Below are 20,673 nucleotides of genomic sequence, written 5' to 3'. Positions count from 1 at the left end.
CACCCAGTGAAGCCAGAGAGCCTGCTCAGGCAGGCCACCCTGGGGGTTAAGGAGAGCGGTCCAGAATTGCCCTCTGATCAAGAGTCAGATAACAGGGTGTGGCAAGACCCACACATGCCCTTTGACTCACAGAGACCCTCCCATCTCGCTGAGCTTTGCTCTCTCTTGATGTCTCTGAACTTCCATCATGCACTTTATTTATTTATTTATTTATAATTAATTAATTTATTTTTGGCTGTGTTGGGTCTTCGTTTCTGTGCCAGGGCTTTCTCCAGTTGCGGTAAGCGGGGGCCACTCTTCATTGCAGTGCGCGGGCCTCTCACTATCGCGGCCTCTCTTGTTGTGGAGCACAGGTTCCAGACGCGCAGGCTCAGTAGTTGTGGCTCACGGGCCTAGTTGCTCCGCAGCATGTGGGATCTTCCCAGACCAGGGCTCGAAGCCGTGTCCCCTGCATTAGCAGGCAGATTCTCAACCACTGTGCCACCAGGGAAGCCCTATTTATTTATTTTTAAAATTTTATTTATTTTATTTATTTTTGGCTGCATTGGTTCTTTGTTGCTGTGCCCGGGCTTTTCTCTAGTTGCGGTGAGCAGGGGCTACTCTTTGTTGCAGTGCACGGTCTTCTCATTGCGGTGGCTTCTCTTGTTGCAGAGCATGGGCTCTAGGCGCCCGGGCTTCAGTTGTGGCTCGCGGGCTCTGGAGCACAGGCTCAGTAGTTGTGGCGCACGGGCTTAGTTGTTCCGCAGCATGTGGGATCTTCCCAGACCAGGGCTCGAACCCACGTCCCCTGCGTTGGCAGGCGGATTCTTAACCACTGCGCCACCAGGGAAGCCCAATCATGCACTTCATCGCCATTACCATACACCATATTGAATTTAGGACATTTCAGAGATGTTAGAGTGTGGGCAGATGTGCATCTTAGAACTGATGGAATAGAGTATGTTTATTATTCCACCAGGATGTGAGCTACACTAGGACAGGAACTCCCAGGCTCCTTCCCTTTTCTCAGGGCTAACCCACACGGAGAGCTGCATCCTATGTGGATATACTCACACTCACAAGTGGGAGGCACTGTTATTTCCCTCATTTTTCTCAGAAGGAAATTGAAGCATAGAGAAGCTTGGTCCCTTGCCAGTGGGAGTGGGAACAGCGGAATGAACTTTGGGCTTCCCGGCCCATGAGAGGTGGGTTGTGTAGGGTAGTGGGCAAACACACAGACCCTACTGCCAGGCTGCTCCTTAGCAGCTCTGTGATCTTAAGTAAGCCTCTTAACGTCTCTCTGCCTTAATTTCCCCATCTGTTAAATGGGGATAATAAAAGTACCTACCTCACAGGGCTGATTTGTGAGGCTATAATGAGATGATACATGAAACAGGCCAGGACAGAGCCTGGTGGACAGCCAGCGCTTTGTGTGGGCTGCTGTTATTATTAGGCAGACTAGCCAGCCTCCCTGAGGCTTCTTTTAAGTCTCTCTACTATATCCTCCCCACGTCCCAGAAGCACAACACTGGATCAGATGTAAGAGAGTCCATCCTGGCCCCAGCTCTGTCACTAATGGATCACGTGAGCCGTTGGGTAACCCCCTTGCCCACTTGGGGCCTCAGGCTTCTTCTTTGCTTTCTGCGGGGTCTTCCATAATGCTGGCGACTGAATGTGTGTCTGCCCCCCAAGATTCATATGTGGAAATCCTAATCCCCCCGAGGTGATGGTATTTGGAGGTGGCGCCTCCGGGAGGTGATTATGTCATGAAGGCAGAGCCCTCATGAATGGGATGAGGACCCTTATAAAAGACACCCCACAGAGCTCTCTGGTCCCTTCACCGAGTGAGGACACAGCAAGAAGACAGCTGTCTATGAACCAGGAAGTGGGCTTTCACCAGACATTGAATCTGGTGGCACCTTGAACTTGGACTTCTCAGCCTCTAGAGATATGAGGAATAAATGTCTGTTGTTTATAAGCCATGAGTCTATGGTATTTTGTGACGGCAGCCTGGACAGACTAAGATAATCTCCCAAACCCTAACCCAGCGACAATGTCACTCTTGTCCTTCTTCGCCCATGACTTGGCACTGTGCCTGGGGTGGAGGAGACAGTGTTCCTGCCAGCCTTGCTCATATGTGCCTAGCGCAGCAGGAAAGTCCAGCTGCCCATGGAGGTCACTGTATACCGACTTAGGGGGAAGGGGGGAGGAGGGGAGAGGGGGAGAGGAAGGGGCATCAGGCAGGGAGGCCACCTTCAGTGTTTGTTCTCCTGGGAGGAGGTGCCATTTGGACCAACTCACATTCCCATACTGGGTCACTGTCTACAGGCAGAGTTCTGCCACCTCCATCGCTAAGAAGGTTGGGCATTCTGGATGGAAAGCCAGGCTGCCACGTTGGCAGAAGCAACGTCGGTGGGAGGCAAAGGGGAAAGCAGAAGTGGGCAGTTTTTACTGGGGCTCAGAGGGGGGATACCCAAAATGGATGATCTGGGGCCTGTGGGAGCATGGGGACCGGAAGAAGCAGCAAGGAAGGCTTCTTAGAGGAGGTGATGCAGAGTCAGACCCCAAGGAGAAGCAGAGGACTGCAAGGAACGACTGGCAGAAATAGGAGCAGCCCGTGGAGGCATGAAGGAGGCCGGCTCTCAAGGAGTTCCCATCTCATGGGGATGGGCCAAGAGCAGCCTCAGACTTGGAGCTGGCAGAGGGGAGTCGGTACCAGCTGTAACTGGCCTCCTGGAGGACGAGGGGCGGGGGAGGCCGGCCAATGACTCATCAGTGTCTGAGATGATGTCCCCACGTACCCAAAGCTGCATGCTTGCTCCTGGCTGGCTGGCAGCAGGTGTGTCTGGGGGAACACTCCCACTTTCCCTACCACCTCCCCATCCTCCCTAGGGAGGACAGTGGCTGAGGTCCCCAGCCCCAAGGACAGCAGGGACATTTTCTGGCCCTGGCGGTGTCCTTGGTGGTTCCAACAGTACTGGGCACATAGCAGGCTGTCTGTGAATCCCTGGGGAACGAAAGCCACAGGACTTTGGCCCTCCTTGTCCCCTTTGCCCTGAACTCCCTTTCCCTATGTAACTGCATGGCTCTCTCTGTGCTTAAATGTCTCCAGAGGAAGCCCTCTCTAGCCCCCAACTCAAAACTGCACCCCTTGACGAATGAACAAGCAAGGATATCATGGGAATGCAATCAGCCAAATCCAGAACGGAGGAAATTCTGTCCACAGAACAAGCCACTGTGTTCTTAAGAAAACAGAAAAGAAATAGGGAGAAAGAGGAAAGAAAGGCTGTTACAGGTTGAAACCCATCAACCAAATGCAGTGTGTGGAATGTACTCAGACCCTGATTCAAAGAAATCAGTTGTGAAAAGATTCATGGCAGAGTTCTGGAGATCGGTTGCGCAACTACGTGAACGTGCTTACTATTAAACTGGACACTTGAAAATGGTAAATTTCATGTTATGTGTATTTTCCCACAATTAAAAAAAGGTTTTTTTAAAAGATATTCATGGACCAATTGGGGGATGTGAACACTGTGTAGATATTAAACGACATTAAGGGATTATTAGTTTTTAAAGTGTGATCTATATTTTACTGAAAATAGTCTGAATTTCCTAGAGATACGAACAGACCTATTTACAGATGAAATGATACAATGTCTGGGATTTGCTTTTAAATAATCCAGAAGAGAAGGAGATGTGGGGAGATAAAGATAAACCCAAACTGGCCATATTTGTTGAAGCTGGGATACATCAGGGTTCATTGTTCCTCTCTCTCTCTCTCTCTTCTTTTGGGTGTGTTTGAAAATGTCCATCATTGGAAATTCGCTGGCAGTCCAGTGGTTAGGACTCCGCGTTTTTACTGCCGAGGGCCCGGGTTTGATCCCTGGTCGGGGAACTAAGATCTCACAAGTCGCGCAGTGTGGGGGAAAAAAAAAAATGTCCATGATCAAAAGAGAAAGAAAAGAAAAGAAAAAAGAACAGTGCCCTTCCGTCACGCCCAGTGCTCTTCCCTGCTGGACACACTGAGAAGCTCCTAGTTTGCCGTATGCCTCCCCTGGAATGGGGGTGTGGGGAGAGCCGGGGTGCTGTCTCTCTTGTCCACGGCTATATTCAAAACACCTGATCCGTAAATGCCTCTCATCCAGCTGGCAGCTGTGAGCCCGGGTCTGCGTGGCCCCTTGAGCCTGAGCTTTGAACAGCACAGCGATCTTAACCTTGGAGGGCCATGGACTAGTCTCTCTGAGGCCAACCGCTCACCCAGGAAGATGTGGGTGCCATGGTGGGCAAGTGGTCGGGTCAAGGAGAAGGAGTGGAAGGGACAGGGCAGGGTCTGGAAAGGAGAAGCCCCTCCCTCTGCCCTGTCCCCTAGGGCAGCCCAAGCTCATGTGGACATCATTGTACCTGGCACTGCTTTTGTAGCCTCCAAATACCAAGTCCAGCCTGAGTCAGGGTCAGAGGTCGCTGAGGGAGGCCAGGGCCAGCAGGCGGGACCCACCAGGGGCCCAGGAGCCTTTCAGGAGAAAGAGGCAGGTGAGGAACAGGACTCCCTGCACCCTCAAAGCCCTCAGCTTGGTTCCCAGACATCGTCACCTGAGACAGGTGTGATGAGCACCCCTCCACATTGCCGTGAGCCCCTCCAGTGGGTACTGCCAGGCACAGGGCATGATCCCAGCAGGGCCCAGGCCCTGGAGGACTCTGGAAGTTGGCAAGGCAGGGGCACGAGGCACCAGTCATGCTCCTGAGCAAAGGAGGTGTGAGCACTTGTCTCGAAGGAGCTTCCCGACTCCCATCGGCGTCCACTCCAGCCCCAAGCCCTGAACCTACCGTGGGTCCCCAGGCTCTGGAGGGAAGGTGTGTCAGGGTCTTCCTAAAGCACAAACAGGCCATGGCGTGCCGGAGACAACAGCTCTGCAGTCAGACAGACCTGGGCCCGGCCAGCTTCTGCTCCTTTAGCCGCTCTGGGATGGCAGGCAAGGTACCACATGCAGCTCAAGATGCCTCAGTTTCCTCACCTGTATCACGGGCACAAGGTGGGGTGACCCACAGTGGAGACCAGGGCAGGTGTCCTGTCTGCGCCCCCCAGTTCCCAGCACCGTTGGCTGCCCAGGGGCCTTCATCCACGGCTGTGCAAGCTGACCCTGCGGGGTGCTTGTCCCAGCCCCTGCTTCCCCGGGCCTCCTAGATGCGGGGCCTGAGGAGACCTGAGGCTTTGCTGTTGGTGTTAGGGCGGCCAAAAAGGTGGCTCTGTTTCCTTTCTCTTCCTTTCTCGTGGTGCACTCTGTCCACGGAGTGAGGCTATTTGCTCGAGGGAAGAAAGGGACGGGCCAGATTCGGTGATATGAAGGCACCTGGTTCCAGGAAGGTGGGAGACAGACACACTGGCGTGCTGTGGAGTCACCTTACCTGTCACACCTGCAAGCAGCAGCCTCCATCCTGCCTTGCGGAGGTCAGCTGGGTGCCCCCTTCCCAAAAGACCCTCCGTGGGGACAGACGCAGAGGCTGCGGTCCCCTCAGAGACGCTCTCCCACCCCAGCCCCCAGCCTCCTCCACACCTCAGGGGTGTGCAGGACTTCACAAAGGGCCCTGAAGGCAGTCTCATTCCAGCCACACTGCAGCCTGGCTGGGTGTGTGAGGAATGGGGTGAGCGGGTTGGAGGAGCCGCGGAGTCCGGACCAGAGCAGTGACAGGACTGGGCGCTGCACGGGGGCCCAGCCAGTGACCCTCCCCCTTTTCCAACCGTGCTCCCCCCTTTCCAACCACGGCCGTACATGCTGCAGTTTCTCTTCAAGGAGGGAAGGGGCTGCTTCTTCCCTGGTCTCGGACTGGCTTTGCCCTCAGGGCTGTCACTGGTCTCCAAAAAGAGCTCCCTGACTGGACCCCAAGGAGAGCAGTTGTGAAGGGTGGCAGGTGGCCGCCTTCAGAGCACAAAGGAGTACTGGGGACTAGGGGCGGGGGTACGGCTCAGGGGTCGGGCGGCGGCATCCTCTTCCCCCGCTCCTTCACTTGGTCGTGGCTGGACTTCAGCATCACACCTGGAGAACGTCACCACCATCAGCCACTCAGGTCGCTGATGTTTGCGAAGGAGGCTTTCTTGGTGTCACAGGCTCTAGGACTGTGGCTCTGGCCCAGGCGGCGGACCCCAAGCAATCCTTCACCTACGTTCAGAAACTCCCTTCTGCACTCTGGGTGGAGCCACGCCCCGGGCTCCACTCTCTCCGCCTCTCCCTGGAAGCCCAGAGGTGCCCACAGGCAGCTCCCAGCCACACATGCTCACAGAGTCCCTGGGGTCCTGGCCGAGGCTGGACAAATCCCTGCCACCCAGGATGTGGGGCTTAAGCCATGGAACAACCACGTCACCAGCAGTCACCATGGCAGCCACCTCGTGCAGAGGACCACACTGCAGGGACCGGCCTGCACTGCAAAAACGTCACATAGGAATACACACCAAGAGGGCACCAGACAAACATTTATTAAGCACCTACTATGCGCCAGGCCCTATGCAGGGCGCTAGGAAAATGAAGTCAATGCAATCCAGCCCTCGCCCAGAAGGAGCTCACAGTCTAGCGGGCCAAACCTTCAATCATAATTAACAGCCGCGAAGGTGCATTTAGCTTCACAATTGCACAATGAGCTTTCATATAAGTTCTCCCAACTGTCAACACCCAGCAACACAGCCACATTGTTTTAAAAGCACATTGGCATAAATGTAAACACAGTCACATGATTGAAAGGCGGACAGCGACCACCTGTGACAATTCATAGTCCGTGTTTCAGAGCCAGACTTTCAGCATTACTTATTCCTTCCTATTAGGAAGGATACAAGTTTTGCCAATTTGCAGAAATGGTGGTGGAGATACAGGGTAGTTCTATGGCCCCCCGACATCACGCGCTGGTGCAGCCGCCCTAGACACGAGGGGTCCTGAATCCTTGCCCTCTTTCCCCCCAGCACACCACAAATCTTCTGGTCTCCCCTGGAAGAGGGCCCCAGATGTCCCGGCGCGCTTTCTCCCGAGCTCGTCAGATGGGGAGAAAGGACCACTTCCCATGGGCCAACCACGCTGAGATCACTCACACCTGGTTGAGCCCACGGGTGACACCAGCTCAGACAGGCACACAGCACAGCGCGCTCAAGCCCAGACCCTTCCTTATTTAGGGACCAGCTCTCTGGTCAGTCTCAAAACCTCACGGGGTTGGTGTCATACAGGAACAACTGCCCTGTGAGTCCTGCCTCTGCCCCGCCTCTCCCCGGCTGCACGGGATCCAGCAGGAGCAGTGGAGCCGTCCAGCTGCAGAGAGTGGATGGCCCTATTTATTCCACTCACCCCTGGACTCTGAACGGGACAGTGCAGTTTGGGATCTGAGAGCCCTCTGTGCCTCTCTTGAGAGCCCCCTTCACCAAAGAGGAAAACCACAACCCTACACAGATTTGGCTGGTGATGGTTAATTTAGGAGGATAAGGGGTTAGGAATCTGGTGAAGAGATCCAAGTGGACCCATCTCCGGGTCCGGGGAACAGGAAAACCAGCCAAAGGCTTGGTGTAATTAAGCCGAGGAGAGGGCGGGCAGACCATGAGGCCGAGTGTTCAGCGCTGAAAGCTTGGGGGCGTTCAGGACCCCACCGCCTGCCTTCCTTTCCAGGGGCAGGGGGAGGGGAGGCTTCTCTTCCCCTGCACGCTGGCCACAGCCGGGGCGCTTTGTTAAGTCTCAGCTCCTCCCCTGGGCCCCCCAGCATGGCCTGTCTTGGACAGACAGAGGCTTACCAAGCGAGTCAGAAGGTACAACATGTTAAAGGTGTTTCGGACCCCATTTGGAGGGCATGGGTAAGGGGAGGGGGCGAGGTGCCCTGCTGACTGACTCAGCCTCGGTCTGCTGGCCCAACAAAGCCTGCCCTGACCCTGTTCCAGCCTCTGGGGCAGCAGCTTTCTGGCTCACACCCAGGATCACCTCTTAGCCCTCCTCAAGGTCACTCCAGGAGGCCGGATATCCTGTTAGCAAACCCCTTCCCCCAATGATGGCCCAGACGGAACTCTCTCTTAATAAAAAAAAATAATTTATTGTCAACAAAGGAGATATATACAACAGGAAAAGGGGTGAAGAGGAGAGTGTGAGTGACCGAGCCCACAGGTAGGCTGCTTCAGCCACCTGCAGGGATGGAGCAGGAAGAGGTAATGGAGGCCTCCTGATTTAGGAGCCTAAACAGGTGGGGGAGGAGAGGCGTCCCCCGAGGTAGTGGGACTCAGTTCAACACCGTCACGACCACCTCTTGCGTAAGGCACTGTGCCAAGGGAGAATGGTGGGGGGCTGAGAGGGTGGGAGGAGGTCAGGGGGACAGAGAGGTCTGGGTCAGCAAAAGGATCGGGTGGGTGTTCTCCATAGGCCCAATGCCCTACCGCACGACAGCCCTCGGCACCCCCATCCCCCTCAGGGCCTGGCCTCACGCCTCACCTCGGGGAGACATTTTCCAGCGTCCCCGAGTCATAGTGGATGCTGCCCACCTTCCTCTCCTCCATCCTGCCTTGGCACCTGGTTTTACTCTCTCCATCAGGTGGCCGAGCTGGGCAGCTCTGAGTGATAAGCCGAAGGGGGACAATGCCTCCTCTCCCACCCCCCCTGAAAAGCAAGAACCTACAGGCCACTCCCTGCCTCTGGCTGCCCCCCGACAGTGGTGCTGGATTCCGACAGAACCGCGGGCCAGTCTGGGCTGTCACCTGCTCCCACACCCTTGGTGCCCTGGGGATGCTTGGACCAGTCTTGCAGGAGGCTGACTGCCGGGGGCTCCTCCAGCCGCACGCGGATAACCTGGAGATCCAGCGTCCCGCGAAGCCCCGGAGGGGGAGCTGGGCAAGGATGGGAGCAGAGAGAGAGTCAGGGCCCTCCAGACAATCCACCTTGAGGATGTCCCCCGAGGGTCTCTGTAAACCACACCCCCATTTCCTGGCCTTCAATTCCATAGCCCAGACCCTGTGGTCTGAGGAGAAGCACGGGGACAGTGGGAGGCTGTGCTCCTAGTTCATCCAAGGACCAGCACCAACCACAAGGGCATCACGCCTCCTCAGGCACCAGCGCAGGCCCTCTGCAGCCTTCCTCCCTCATGGATTCTGGCACACGGATGCTTAGTGCTGTACTCCGCTCCCCTCAACTACCTTCAGCTGACTCCGTTTCATCTAGAACTTACCGGGCACCCTAGCCTGATGGGTTCTGCCTTGTGTGGGCAGAGGTGGTGGGGTGGGGAGCACCCCAAAGCAGAAAAAGACATGACTGTGCCCACAAAGGAGCTCCCAGGTGAATATGCAGGGCGGAGGAGAGAGCACTGGACGGAGAGTCCCGGGTTAACACCCAGCTCTGCTTTGGAACCTCAACCAGGCTCTTCACCTCCCGAGTCAATACCTACCACACAGGGGTCAGATGTCCACCTTAGCAGCGTGGAGAAGCTACTCACAAGGGGCAAAACCAGGCCTTAAGACAGGGGAACGTGAACTGCTGACAGCCACTGTTCAGGTACCAAAATGTCCGGTTCGGCATGGGCATGCGCAAAAGTTACGTCAAAAAACAAAGCCAGAAAATGGTGATTGTAACTGTTGCGGTGTCTGTATTATTTGTGGTTTTCTTCTGCACTGTTTCTAGAGACCCAGTGATTTAAAATCTGGCAGAGAAAACAGGTACAATTTTGCTGTACTGTTTGCCGGGATTTAAAATGACTCAATGGCTGCCACTGGGTCGTGCAACTGAACAAATTCTGCTTTGTAGTCACACGAGCTGGTTTGTCTCCCTGACAAACTCTAAGCTCCTTGAGGGCAGGTGGAGCCTACTCATTGGCTCCTTAATTCAACAATCACTTACTGGGCAACTATACTGTGCCCAACACTAGTCCAGTTGCTGGGGGTTCCCCAGGACATGGTGCAGGCCAAGTGGCCTTCCTGGAATTTACATTCCAGTGGTGAGAGCCAATAAACAGGATGAACAAAGCAAGAATGCAATGCGATATATACAGACAGAAGCAAAGTAAAAAAGTACACCAGGGAAGGGGACGGGGTAGCAGGGAGGGCCTCACAGAGCTGACGCGTGAGCAAAACGTACAGGAAGCGAGGAGTCAGCGGCGTGTCTAGCTGGGGAACAGCATTCCTGGCGGGAGGAAGAGCAAATGCAGATGCCCTGGTGGGCAGGAGAGGTGAAGATCCTGGTTTGAGGACCACCGGTCTCCACGAGGACTCTGACTTTTATCTGAAGTGCGACAGCGACGGTGCTGGAGGGCTCTGAGCAGAGCAGTGCCAGGATCCCACTTGTGTTTTCAACAGGGGCTCTGGCTGCTGTATGAGACCGACCACAGAGGGCAAATATCAGAAGCCAGGAGACAAGTTCAAAGGTTGTTAAGGAAGCTTGGATGAAAGTAGCAGCAGTAGGGGTAGTGACAGGGGGGTCAATTCTGAGCATCTTGGAGGTGGGGCTAACAGGATTTGCTGATGGACGGATGTGGGGTCTGAGACAGACAGAAGAAGATGACTCTGAGGGTTTGGTCCAAGCGAACTGAAGAACGGGGCTGCCACCTTCCTCGGGAAGGGAAGACTGGGGGGGGAATAGAGTGGCTGGAGGTGAGGGGAGGAGACTGGGGGTTCCATTCAGAAACGCCGTCAGAAACTCCGAGTTTGGGGGATCTTTTAGGCAACCAATCAGACACGTCATATGGGTAAGAGAGAGGCTGGAACCGAAGGGAGAGGTCTGGGGTGGAGGAGAAAGGTGGAACCGTGAGCACGAGAACTGTACTTCAAGCTGTGAGCCTGGACAGGATCACCCAGGGAGTGAGTGCAGATCCTGACCCACGGCTGGGTCATTCATTCATTCACCAAATACAGAAGCAGCACCTATTCTGTGCTGGGCACTGGGGATATCACAGTAAATGAAACAGGCAAACATCCTGCCCCAAAGGAGCATATGTTCTAGAAACGGGAAGAAAAACCACCATAGGATCCCCACTTGGGGAGCTAGGAAAGAACAAGCAAGAGAGGCAGGTGCAACCCAGGCATGCTGCTGCCTGAGAGGCCAAGGGCAGAAAGGGTCTCCAGGAAGGAGGGAAGGAGGGAGGGGTTCCTTGTTTTTGCCAGGTCAGGAAAGATAAGGACTGAGAACTGACCACCAGATCTAACTTTATGGAAGTCAATGGCAATGTTGCCAAAAAAGCCATTTTAGTGTGGGGTGGTGAGCATGAGTTTGACTCAAGTGGCTTCTAAAGACAGACTGGAGACAGTACTGAAGAGCTCTCCAGCTTTGCTGAAAAGGCTTGGGGATAAATGGGACAGTGGCTACGATGGGATGAGGGGTCAAGAAGAGAGGAACAACAGCTTTGCGTAGGCTGATGGGGAAGACCCAGAGGAAAGAACAGCTCCTGGTCTGACAGAGAACTGATTCCTGGCCCTCACTGCAGGCGGGGTGCCGCACGGGCGAAACACACCTGCCCAAGGCTCAGTTTCCTCTTCTGTAAAGTGGACATAATAATCCTTTATAAGGTGGTCCTGTGGATTTCAGGAAATAATATATCAAAAGAACTCAGTACATTGGAATTAAGTGCCAATTCTTCCTGATAGCAGGGAGGGCAAAGGGGTGGGTGGTGGGGAGGGGAGTTTCAGGAGAGCGAGGCCTGAGTTGTGGTAGAGAGATCTTCTTTCAGAAGCAGTGCATGAGCAGAGCCCCGGGCCATCAGAGAGCAAGCCAAGAGGACTTCTCTGTCCCTGGGACAAGCTGAGTCCCCTCAGCACCCCAACCCCAGAACCACCCCTACTTCCCTCCTGGCCCAAACCCCTCTGCTTCCCCAGCTTCATCCCCCTCCCCTTCCTCCACACTTGTGCATGTGTGTGTAAATGTGTTCACCTTCTCCAGGGGGTGGCTGGGGCCCACTTCTCTCGTTTCTCACTAAGGCTTGTCTCTGAGCAGAGACTCTGGAAATGTCACCACCAGAATGACAAGTGAAGGCAGCCGCCATCCACTCATCTGTCAAAAAATCTTTCCTGAGGGCTTTCTTGGTGCCAGGCCCTGTTCTAGGTGCTGACACACACACACACACACACACACACACACACACACACACACACACACACACACACACACACCCCAGGCCCTGTTCTAGGTGCTGACACACACACATACACCCCAGGCCCTGTTCTAGGTGCTGACACACACACACACACACCCCAGGCCCTGTTCTAGGTGCTGACACACACACACACACATCCCAGGCCCTGTTCTAGGTGCTGACACACACCCACCCACCCCCCAGGCCCTGTTCTAGGTGCTGACACACACACACACCCCAGGCCCTGTTCTAGGTGCTGACACACACACACCCCCCAGGCCCTGTTCTAGGTGCTGACACACACACACCCCCCAGGCCCTGTTCTAGGTGCTGACACACACACACACACACACACACCAGGCCCTGTTCTAGGTGCTCTCTCTCTCTCTCACACACACACACACACACACACACACCCAGCAGGAGGCTTTTTTCCACTGTCTGCGAGTGGGCCCTCAGGGCTCACCTCCTCTCCTGGACGGGACGCCTTCCCCGCCTTCATCCTGGGAGGCCCCTGGAAGTCCAGCAAGTCGTCCCTGACTGCTTCACACTCATATCCATCAGGTCAGCTGACCTGACCACAGCGACTCCCCGCCCCACAACTTTTATATCCTTGATTTTTAATCTTTTTTAAAGTGGTAGGATCTTTACTCAAATAAGATCTTTGGAGAGCTTCAATAAATAAAACAACTCAAAGTAGAGACATTCTGGTTGAAGCCTCACAGGTTCCTGAGAAATCTGAGCTTTGGGTACTTAAAACCCCAAACCAACCTGAAACCACTGGTCTGGAGCCTGTGCTCTGCACAGAACCATCGTGGGCACCACACTATTCTCTATTTGCTGACTTGTACCCTTAGGCAGACTGTGAGTTTCGTGGCGATAAAGGCTGTGGCACTCCTGTCATTTCCCATAGCTGGGCTGCAGGAACACTTGCTGCTGTGTCACTTAGTACCTCCTGCAGTTTCTGGACCGTCTCCAACCTCCATAGGTCCCTGCCTCTGCCGGGAACACCTCTCAGCCCCCTCCATCCCTCTCACATCATTCAATCAGCTTGCTGAACCCCAAATCTCAGGCTTTGCCCATTCACCCCAAATAAACCTGAGATCTCAAGGATGCCCTTCTCACCTATTGGTCACTCCACACAGGTGGGGTTTGGGCACAGGGTACCCCAGGGGTCAAAATAAAGGCCCCACTTTCAAGAATGAAACCAGAAGACTCATCAGCCAGTGGAAGAGATCAGCCATTTAGAGCAGGGGTCCACTGACAATACGAGGGGGCCTGGGAAACACTCAAGTCCAGGCAGAGCACGGTCCTGGGGAAGCAGGACTGGAAGGTGACTCAAGCTGAAACCTGAGACAGTTAAAACCTCACAGGGGTGAGGCCGCCTCCAGACTAGAAAACGTGGTAAAAGATAAATAGATGAAAGTACACGTGCAGAGACGTGCACACAGAGCTTTGTAAAAGGTCTGAAGGACGCGAGCCAAATTTTTGACAGTGGTCACCACTGAGTGATGTGGGCTGAAGTGACAGGTTTGCCTTTTTCTTTAGGCAAAAAGTACACCTCCTTTTTGACAGCCCTGCTCTGGGGAGCCTCCAGCACCCCGTGTGCCATCTTTCTCAGGGCTCCAACTCCAAACGCCCATTTCAGGCAGGCGGGACGAGGCACTCTCTGTGTCACACATTCACTCCTTCAAGAACCACTTTCTGGGGCTTCCCTGGTGGCACAGTGGTTAAGAGTCTGCCTGCCAATGCAGGGGACGCGGGTTCGAGCCCTGGTCCGGGAAGATCCCACACGCCGCGGAGCAACTAAGCCCGTGCACCACAACTACTGAGCCTGCGCTCTAGAGCCCGCGAGCCACAACTACTGAAGCCCGTGCGCCTAGAGCCCGTGCTCCGCAACAAGAGAAGCCACCGCAATGAGAAGCCTGCGCACCGCAATGAAGAGCAGCCCCCGCTCGCCACAACTAGAGAAAGCCCGTGCGCAGCAACGAAGATCCAACGCAGCCAAAAAAAAAAAGAAAAACCATTTTTTGCGCCTGAGATGCTGCGAGCAGGGCCTGGTCTGGCGAGACGAAGAGAGAGAGGAACCAGGCTCAGCCCTGCCATGCTGGAACACAGGCCAGTCTCATCTCAATTCTGCTACTGCTGGGTTACGTGACTGCGGTAGCAGTATACCGGTCCCCCAAAGATTTCAAGTCCTAATCCCCAGGACCTGTGAATACAGTATCTTACACGGCAAGGAAGAATTAAGACTACAGATGGAACTGACATTGTTAATCAGCCAACTTTAAAATAAAATAGAGATCTGGATGATCTGGGTGGGCTCAGTGTAATCACTGAGGGTCTTTAAATAAAGGGTCTTTAAAGGGGAAGGAGAAGGGGAAGGAGAAGGCAGAAGAGTCAGACCCAAAAATGGCATCCTGAGGAAGACTGCACTGGCCACGGCCTGCTTTGAAGATGGAAGGAGGGCACAAGCCAAGGAACACAGGCAGCTGCTAGAAGCTGGAAGAGGCAAGACTTCCTCCTTTAGGAGCCAGAAAGGAACTCAACCCTGCTGACACCCTGATTGTAGCCCAGTGAGACCCGTTCCAGTCCTCTGACCTCCGGGACTAAAAAGTAGTATATCTGTGTTGTTGTAAGCCACGAAGTTTGTGGTAGTTTGTTACAGCAGTCTCAGGAAATGAATACAAGGACCGTAGAGGAGGAACCGTCTCTCTGAGACTCAGTCGGTCCATCTGGAAAAGATACTTTTATAACGGCCAGATGAGCTGCATATGAAAGTTTCTTAAAATCGGAGAACATGATAAAAACACAAGCGCTTACTGCTATTATTAGACGTAAACTGAGCTGAGGTGTCTGCTGAGTGTTCGCCCCGTCTATTCTGCTATCGGTCCCAGTTAGGCCCCTGGTCCACCAGGGCCAAGGTGGGCACCTCAGGCTCCAGCTGGAATCAACCTTAACTGTGGTGATGGGTGTCGGGCTTTGGGGAGCACTGGCCTAACCCAACCTAGCAACCAGCCAGGACACTCCCAAGGAGCTCGCAAAAAAACTCAGCTCTCTGGCTGGCTGCTGTATTTAAATCCACCTGCCCTCGGCCCCGCTCCCAGGGGACTGGAGCACCAGCCACCTCTACCCTGGGCTCTGCTGCCGAGCAGCCTCGTGGAGGCCAGACCCCAGGGATGTGGCCTTCCTGACCCCCCACTTGTCATCCCCGCTCAGAAGCTCACCTGGGGAGGGGCTTTCCGGCTGGAGAAGGCCTCCTTCTGCCACTCTCCCCTCTTTAGGCGAGTCCTTGCTGTCTGAGGCCCTGAGCTGGGTGTGGGAGAAGAGCTGGAGGACGAAGCCAGCGGGGAAGCTGCCGTCGGTGAAGTGTCGGACCTCGGCGGGAGCCGCAAAAGTCTCGGTGGGTGAGTCGGGTGAGGGGGGATCTGGAAGGGAGGACAGGATGGAACTGTGAGGTCAGATTCCCAAGGGCTGAGCCCACGGCCTCAGCTGAGGTGCAGGTGCCCTCTGCCACGCATCCCCCCACCCCCCCAGGGTCCTAGCTTTCCTCCTGGAGCCCACACCTTCCTCGCCTTCACCTGGGTCCGGGTCCGGGTCCAGGTCCAGGGTTTTGGTCATGGGTCTGCCTCTTTTCTTTCTGACCGGCTCCTCCCCAGGGGGCTCCTTCCATCTCTGACCACGTGGCTTCTTGCTTACCGGCTCTGGGACAGGGGCCGCTGCAAGAGACAAGACCTTTTTAAGAGGCCTGATTGCCGTAACCACAGGGCTGCTGAAGGTGCCTGCCCAGCAGCCTCTCTCCACCCAGATGGCAGGGCCCATGCTTCCCCTCCCCCCCAACTCAGCCTCCCAGGCTTTGGGATGACTGACCAGGAAGCTCCAGAGGGCGGAGTCCCCTGGGCCGGCTCCTTCTAGGGAGGGAGGGGTTGTCCTCGGAGTCGAGGAGAACGACAATCTCTGCTGGCATTTCGGCAGGGTCCGGGTCCGAGTCTGGGTCCACTTCGACCTCCTGGCCTGAGTCTGAAGGGGGCAGACGCCAGTGAGCAACGAGAGTCCTGACTTTGCCTTCCCCCTCCCCCCCTCCCCAGCCCCGCTACCTGAATGGGGTGGGGACGGCTGCTCGGCCCTTAAGTCTTGCAAAAGGGCCACCCCCTCACTCCAGGCCTCCAGGATATTGCTCTTCTCGGAAGGGCTCAGGTCCAGGGTGTGAGGGTGCTGCTCCAGGATGTGGGCGCGCGCCGTGTCCGCCGAGGGGGCCCGGATCTCGGCCCCACACACCATGCACAGCGCCCGCCCGCTGCCTCCTGGGCTGTTCCCCACCAGGAACTCCTGCTCCCAAGACACCTGCTGCCTGGGCTCCTCACAGCCATCGCCACCTGCCTCTAGCAGGCTGGGCCTTGGCGGTGGGGTCTTCTCCTGCTGGGCCACTACGGAGGGAGAGGAGGGGGCGGGGATTGTCAGTAAAGGTGCCCACAACCAACAATATAGAGAACAGGATTCCCCAAACCCGGTGGCGTATGTAGGGAAGGAACTTTCCCACCTAGAGTCTCTTTCTCCCCTCCCCTGGAGCCCACAAGGCACTAGCCACGATAAACACAGCCTACATGCCTCGGCATCCTGCTACCTCAATCTAGTCTCGGACCACAGGTCCAACAGGTATTTCAGACCAACAGACTGCGTTCCTGCATGTCTTCGGCCTTGGCAGCCCATCAGTCTGGCAAACTCCTCTACTTCCTTCATGGCCCTGCTCAAATCCTCAGCCCTGTGAAGCCTTCCTGACCTCCAACCCCTGGCAGGTGATTATATCCATATGCGACTACCAGGCCACGGCGAAGCACTTCCTTGAAGACAAGAATGGTAAATTTTGTCATCTTACTGTCCCCGCAGGGCCTGGCACGTAGGAGAGGAGACGCTCAATGAGCCTTCTCGGGTCAGTGAATGGCATCCATGCCTGTTCCTCCACTTGTTGAGGCCCCTTCAAGAGGCCTCCCATCCTGTCGGAAATAGCCTCCCCTTCCAAAGCCTTTGCAGCGGTGACCTCACTCGTCCCTACTGGTCGACACGGCACCTGTTCCCTGTGCACGTGGACCATAAGCTCTGACAGGATGGGAACCCTTCTCAGCTCAGCAAAGGATGCAGGCTCAGACCCACGTTAGCCTGGCAGCTCAGCGCTTCTGATCCCTTGTGGCTGCACCTCCCTCCCACCTGTGAAGATGGAGCGAAAGACAAATATGGGAGACCCTAACACCTGGGGACTACCTGGCAGAGGTGGCATTTGAAATGGGTCTGAGAACTGGCTTGGTCTCAGAAGGTCTAGCTCCAAGGCTGGGTTGTACCCCTCTCCCATGTGACCGTGGGCAGGAATCTCTTGGTTGCAGTTGGGCTTTCTTTCCCACCACTCCTCCAAAACAGCTCTCGTCAAGGTCACCAATGCTAAACCCAGCGGTCAGCTCTTCAACTTTGTCCTTTGTCAGATGGCTTCTTCCATCTTGATTTTTGTCACTTGGACTCCAGGGCACCACTTCTATTGGTTCTTCTCTTACTTCACTGGGGCTCTTTTTCGGGCACCCGTGCCAGTCTCTTCTCCGGAACAGAACTGTCTTCTCACCCAAGGCTTGTCTGCCGTCCCTTAGAAAGCTGCCATCTGCCCCACCTGAGCTCCCTGTTCCCCTCACTGCTTCATTTCCTACTCGTTCCCTTTGTCTCCTGACTACACTGTAGGTCCAAGACAGCATGGACTTTTGATCCTTCACAACTGTATCTCCAGCACTCGGCACAGTGCCTGGCATGTAGTGGCATTCAGCAGTGTTTGATGAGGAGTGACTCAGTCTCCACACTGGAATCACTGGAGCATTCCACAACGGTCCTGGGACCCCATCTTTATCTACCTCCTTCCTCTGGTGGTCTCATCCCAGTGCCTGCCTGCTGACAACTCCCACGTCTATACCTCTAACCAGACTCTCCCAGGAAATTTAGATTCACATGTGTTACTTACCATCTGACATCTGTGCTTGAATGTGTCATAAACTTCTCAAACTTGCCATGTTCAAACCTTAACTCCCCATCTCCCACAGGCCTGCACTCCAGTCTTTCCATCTCGGCAAATGGGAAGTCCATCCTTCCAGTCGCTCAGGCCAAAACCCTTGAATTCGTCTGTTTTTCTTTCCTACCCCAAATCTTTCAAGAAGCTTCTGCTTCAGGACCTTTGTACTTGCTATTCTCTCTGCCCAAAATTCTTAACCTCCAATTATCTACAGGGTTCTCTCCCTCGCTTCCTTTGGTTTGTGTTCAAAATTCACCTTATTAGAGAAGGTTTTCCCGACCACTTGATATTCCAAATGAAACACCCTCACTCTTTTCTCCTTACTTTGATTTCCTGTTCTCTGAACCACCTGACATGCTATACATTTATTTATCTTCATCTATCTTTAGTCATTAGTGTCTACCTATACGTTTCAGAAGAGCAGAGTTTCGACTTTGTTTATAGCGATTAGCATGCCCAGCCTAAAACAGTGCCTGACATATAAGAGGTGCCCCCAAATACTTGTTGAATGAATTCACTTCTCTGGGGAAGGAGGATACTCTCGCAGGGTTGTTGAGAGGGTTAACTGAGACAGCCTGGCTCTGAGCACTTGAGAAATATTAGCAGAAGTACAGAAAGAACCTCTCTTTTGGATTGAAAGCTCTGAGAAGGGTAGTGGCCTTTATTTCCCTCATTTTATAGCACTCTTGATTCCAAAAAGGAGAGGCAGTGCAGGGAAACATCATCATGTCCTGCTGAGGCTAAATGAATGGCCTTGCTCTCAACCTTTTGGGTACTGTCCTCCTGAGGGACGGGGTATCTAGAAACGAAAAGATTTTGCATTTTCATGAATAGTGTGTCTTCCACTAAGGTGGCTCTTCGTTTTCTTAGGGTTTGCAAGATCCTGAGGACTGGAGAAATCGGTGAGGGAGGAGGGGAAAGCGAGTGCTTCCAGACTGCTCCTCAAACCCCCTCCCCAGGCCAATCCCCTTCTAGAGTGGCTGAGGGCGCCCGTAGCAAGCACTCCTTTTCCAAAACTAGGTGTCGTATGCAACCCCTTTCACCCTTGCAGCGCTAGAATCTGACACCTGTGGCTTATGCAAGTGCAAGGTCCGGGGATGGTGAGGGGGGCGTAGGAAAGCTTTCTGCACGGAGCGCCCTTACAGTCCACCTTTTGGCGGGCTGCAGCGGCGCCTGCCTCCAGCCACCGAATCGCTCTGGACACCAAGGTGCGGGGCCCCTAGCTCCGGCGTGGACGCCCTGCCGCCCCTCGGCCCTCGGCCTAGAACACGGCCTGGCCCCTGGGCCAGCCTCTGCCTCTGCCTCCGCGGGGGGGGGGGCGGGGGGGCGGGGGGTGGGAGGGGGGTGGGACCCGCCAGCGTCACCTCGAAGCCGTCGTGCTGGGCCCGGGCGAGGGGGCGCTCGGGCACCGGAAGATCCGGAGCTCGCGGGGCGTGGATCGAAGGCTCCAGACCCTGGGCGGGGGCGGGGGAGGGGGAATTCGGGGAGGCCTGAGATTCCAAACCCCGCTGGGGGTGGAGCAAGAGGGCGCCAGGGCCTCAGACAGAAGGGGGAAGGGGGCGCCCGGGCACCAGGCCGGAGTGGAGTGGGGGCGCTTGGGCCCCAGAATGGAGGTGCGGGAGGGGGTACCCAGACCCCCGACTGGTTGGGGGGGAAGCCCGAGCCCCGGACCATGACGCGGAAGTGGGATTCCCCTCCCATTCTCACCTCTGAGCATCGGCTCGGGCCGCGGGATTACGGCCACCACCATGGCCTCCTCGTCGTCCTCCCCTTCCTCGCATTTGAGCGTCACCTCGAAGCAGTCGAGCGCGGCGCCCTCGGCCTTCAGGGCCATGGCGCGGCCGGGGGGGGGGCTCTCGGTGACCGGACGCCGGAGGACTGGCGCGCAGGCCTGCGCGCAAGCCGGCGGCCGCCTCCCGCCTCCCGCCTCCCGCCCCGTGCAGCCCCCTCCCCGCCGCCCGCCGCTCGCCGGCCCGGCCTGCGACGGTCGCGTCTGGGCCTCCCCGAGACCTAGAGCGTCGGGACCCCGGCCGGGGAGGGCTCAATCCGGGGCTCTAGCCCCCCGCCGCTCCCTTTTATGGAGGCTCATTGTCGGCGCCCGCCGGACCGGCCCGCTGCGGGCCCGCCCCCGACTCCGAGCGGCCAATCGCGCGTGGCCCCGCCCCTGGCACGCGGCTCCGTTAGAAACCCCGCGACCCGCAGGGGGCGGGTAGGGCAGCTGGCTTCCGGCTGCCCCCTGGCGCGGAGGTGGGGGTCGCAGGCCCGCGGGCGAGGACCCTGAGCTCCCCCGAGCCGGGAGCGTCCTGAGCCGGCCGGCCGAGCCTGGCGGGTCGCCCTCTATTGAGACGCCAGTCGGGCACGTTGGCTGCACGAAGAGCGCTACCAAGTGCCCCAGGATTTTGAGCGGGGTCTCTCTTGCCTTTCCCTGAACAAGCCTTCCACCGCCAGAGGATGTCCGGGGCGCGAAAAGAACCGGTGGGGGAGCGGAAAGCGCCTTGGCGTGGGAAGAGTAGAGAATGAATTCCTTCCGATTTGCTAGCTCTGTGATCTTGGGTACGTTATCTGTTTTCTTAGACAAGTTTATCCTT

The 20,673-nt window shown here is 55.8% G+C and overlaps 1 protein-coding gene across 7 annotated transcripts; it reads right to left on the bottom strand.

The window, feature by feature from the left end:
• Nucleotides 1–8,029: 8,029 nt before the first annotated feature.
• On the bottom strand, nt 8,030–20,182 carry SPINDOC (spindlin interactor and repressor of chromatin binding). 7 transcript variants are annotated; one of them, XM_061201916.1, is made up of 7 exons: nt 19,793–20,182; nt 19,450–19,539; nt 16,140–16,469; nt 15,913–16,062; nt 15,609–15,761; nt 15,270–15,470; nt 8,030–8,815 (listed from the first exon to the last, which is right to left on the bottom strand). In XM_061201916.1, exons 1-7 carry the CDS (start codon nt 19,917–19,919, stop codon nt 8,604–8,606), a joined length of 1,263 nt encoding a protein of 420 aa, XP_061057899.1. In that variant the 5' UTR covers nt 19,920–20,182; the 3' UTR covers nt 8,030–8,603. The 7 variants fall into 7 exon arrangements, with proteins under 7 accessions (XP_061057899.1, XP_061057900.1, XP_061057903.1 ...); XM_061201917.1 differs by having other exon boundaries at nt 15,624–15,761; XM_061201914.1 differs by lacking the exon at nt 8,030–8,815 and adding an exon at nt 9,650–10,285.
• Between the last annotated feature and the right edge of the window lie 491 nt (nt 20,183–20,673).

This window comes from Eubalaena glacialis, chromosome 10 (assembly GCF_028564815.1).
Source record: "Eubalaena glacialis isolate mEubGla1 chromosome 10, mEubGla1.1.hap2.+ XY, whole genome shotgun sequence".
NCBI classification, from domain to species: Eukaryota; Metazoa; Chordata; class Mammalia; order Artiodactyla; family Balaenidae; genus Eubalaena; species Eubalaena glacialis.
Note: the sequence above shows the minus strand (reverse complement) of the source record. Positions and strands in the feature narration are given on the sequence as shown.

What these genes read in the sequence shown, in the direction of transcription:
- SPINDOC (XM_061201914.1), bottom strand. Translation starts at nt 19,919, where the DNA reads ATGGCCCTGAAGGCCGAGGGCGCCGCGCTCGACTGCTTCGAGGTGACG. An exon ending in GCCCGAGCCGATGCTCAGAG is followed by an intron (nt 19,540 to 19,792) that starts GTGAGAATGGGA and finishes GCCCCCGCCCAG; the next exon opens with GGTCTGGAGCCTTCGATCCA. An exon ending in CCCAGGTGAAGGCGAGGAAG is followed by an intron (nt 15,471 to 15,608) that starts GTGTGGGCTCCA and finishes CCTCCCTTCCAG; the next exon opens with ATCCCCCCTCACCCGACTCA.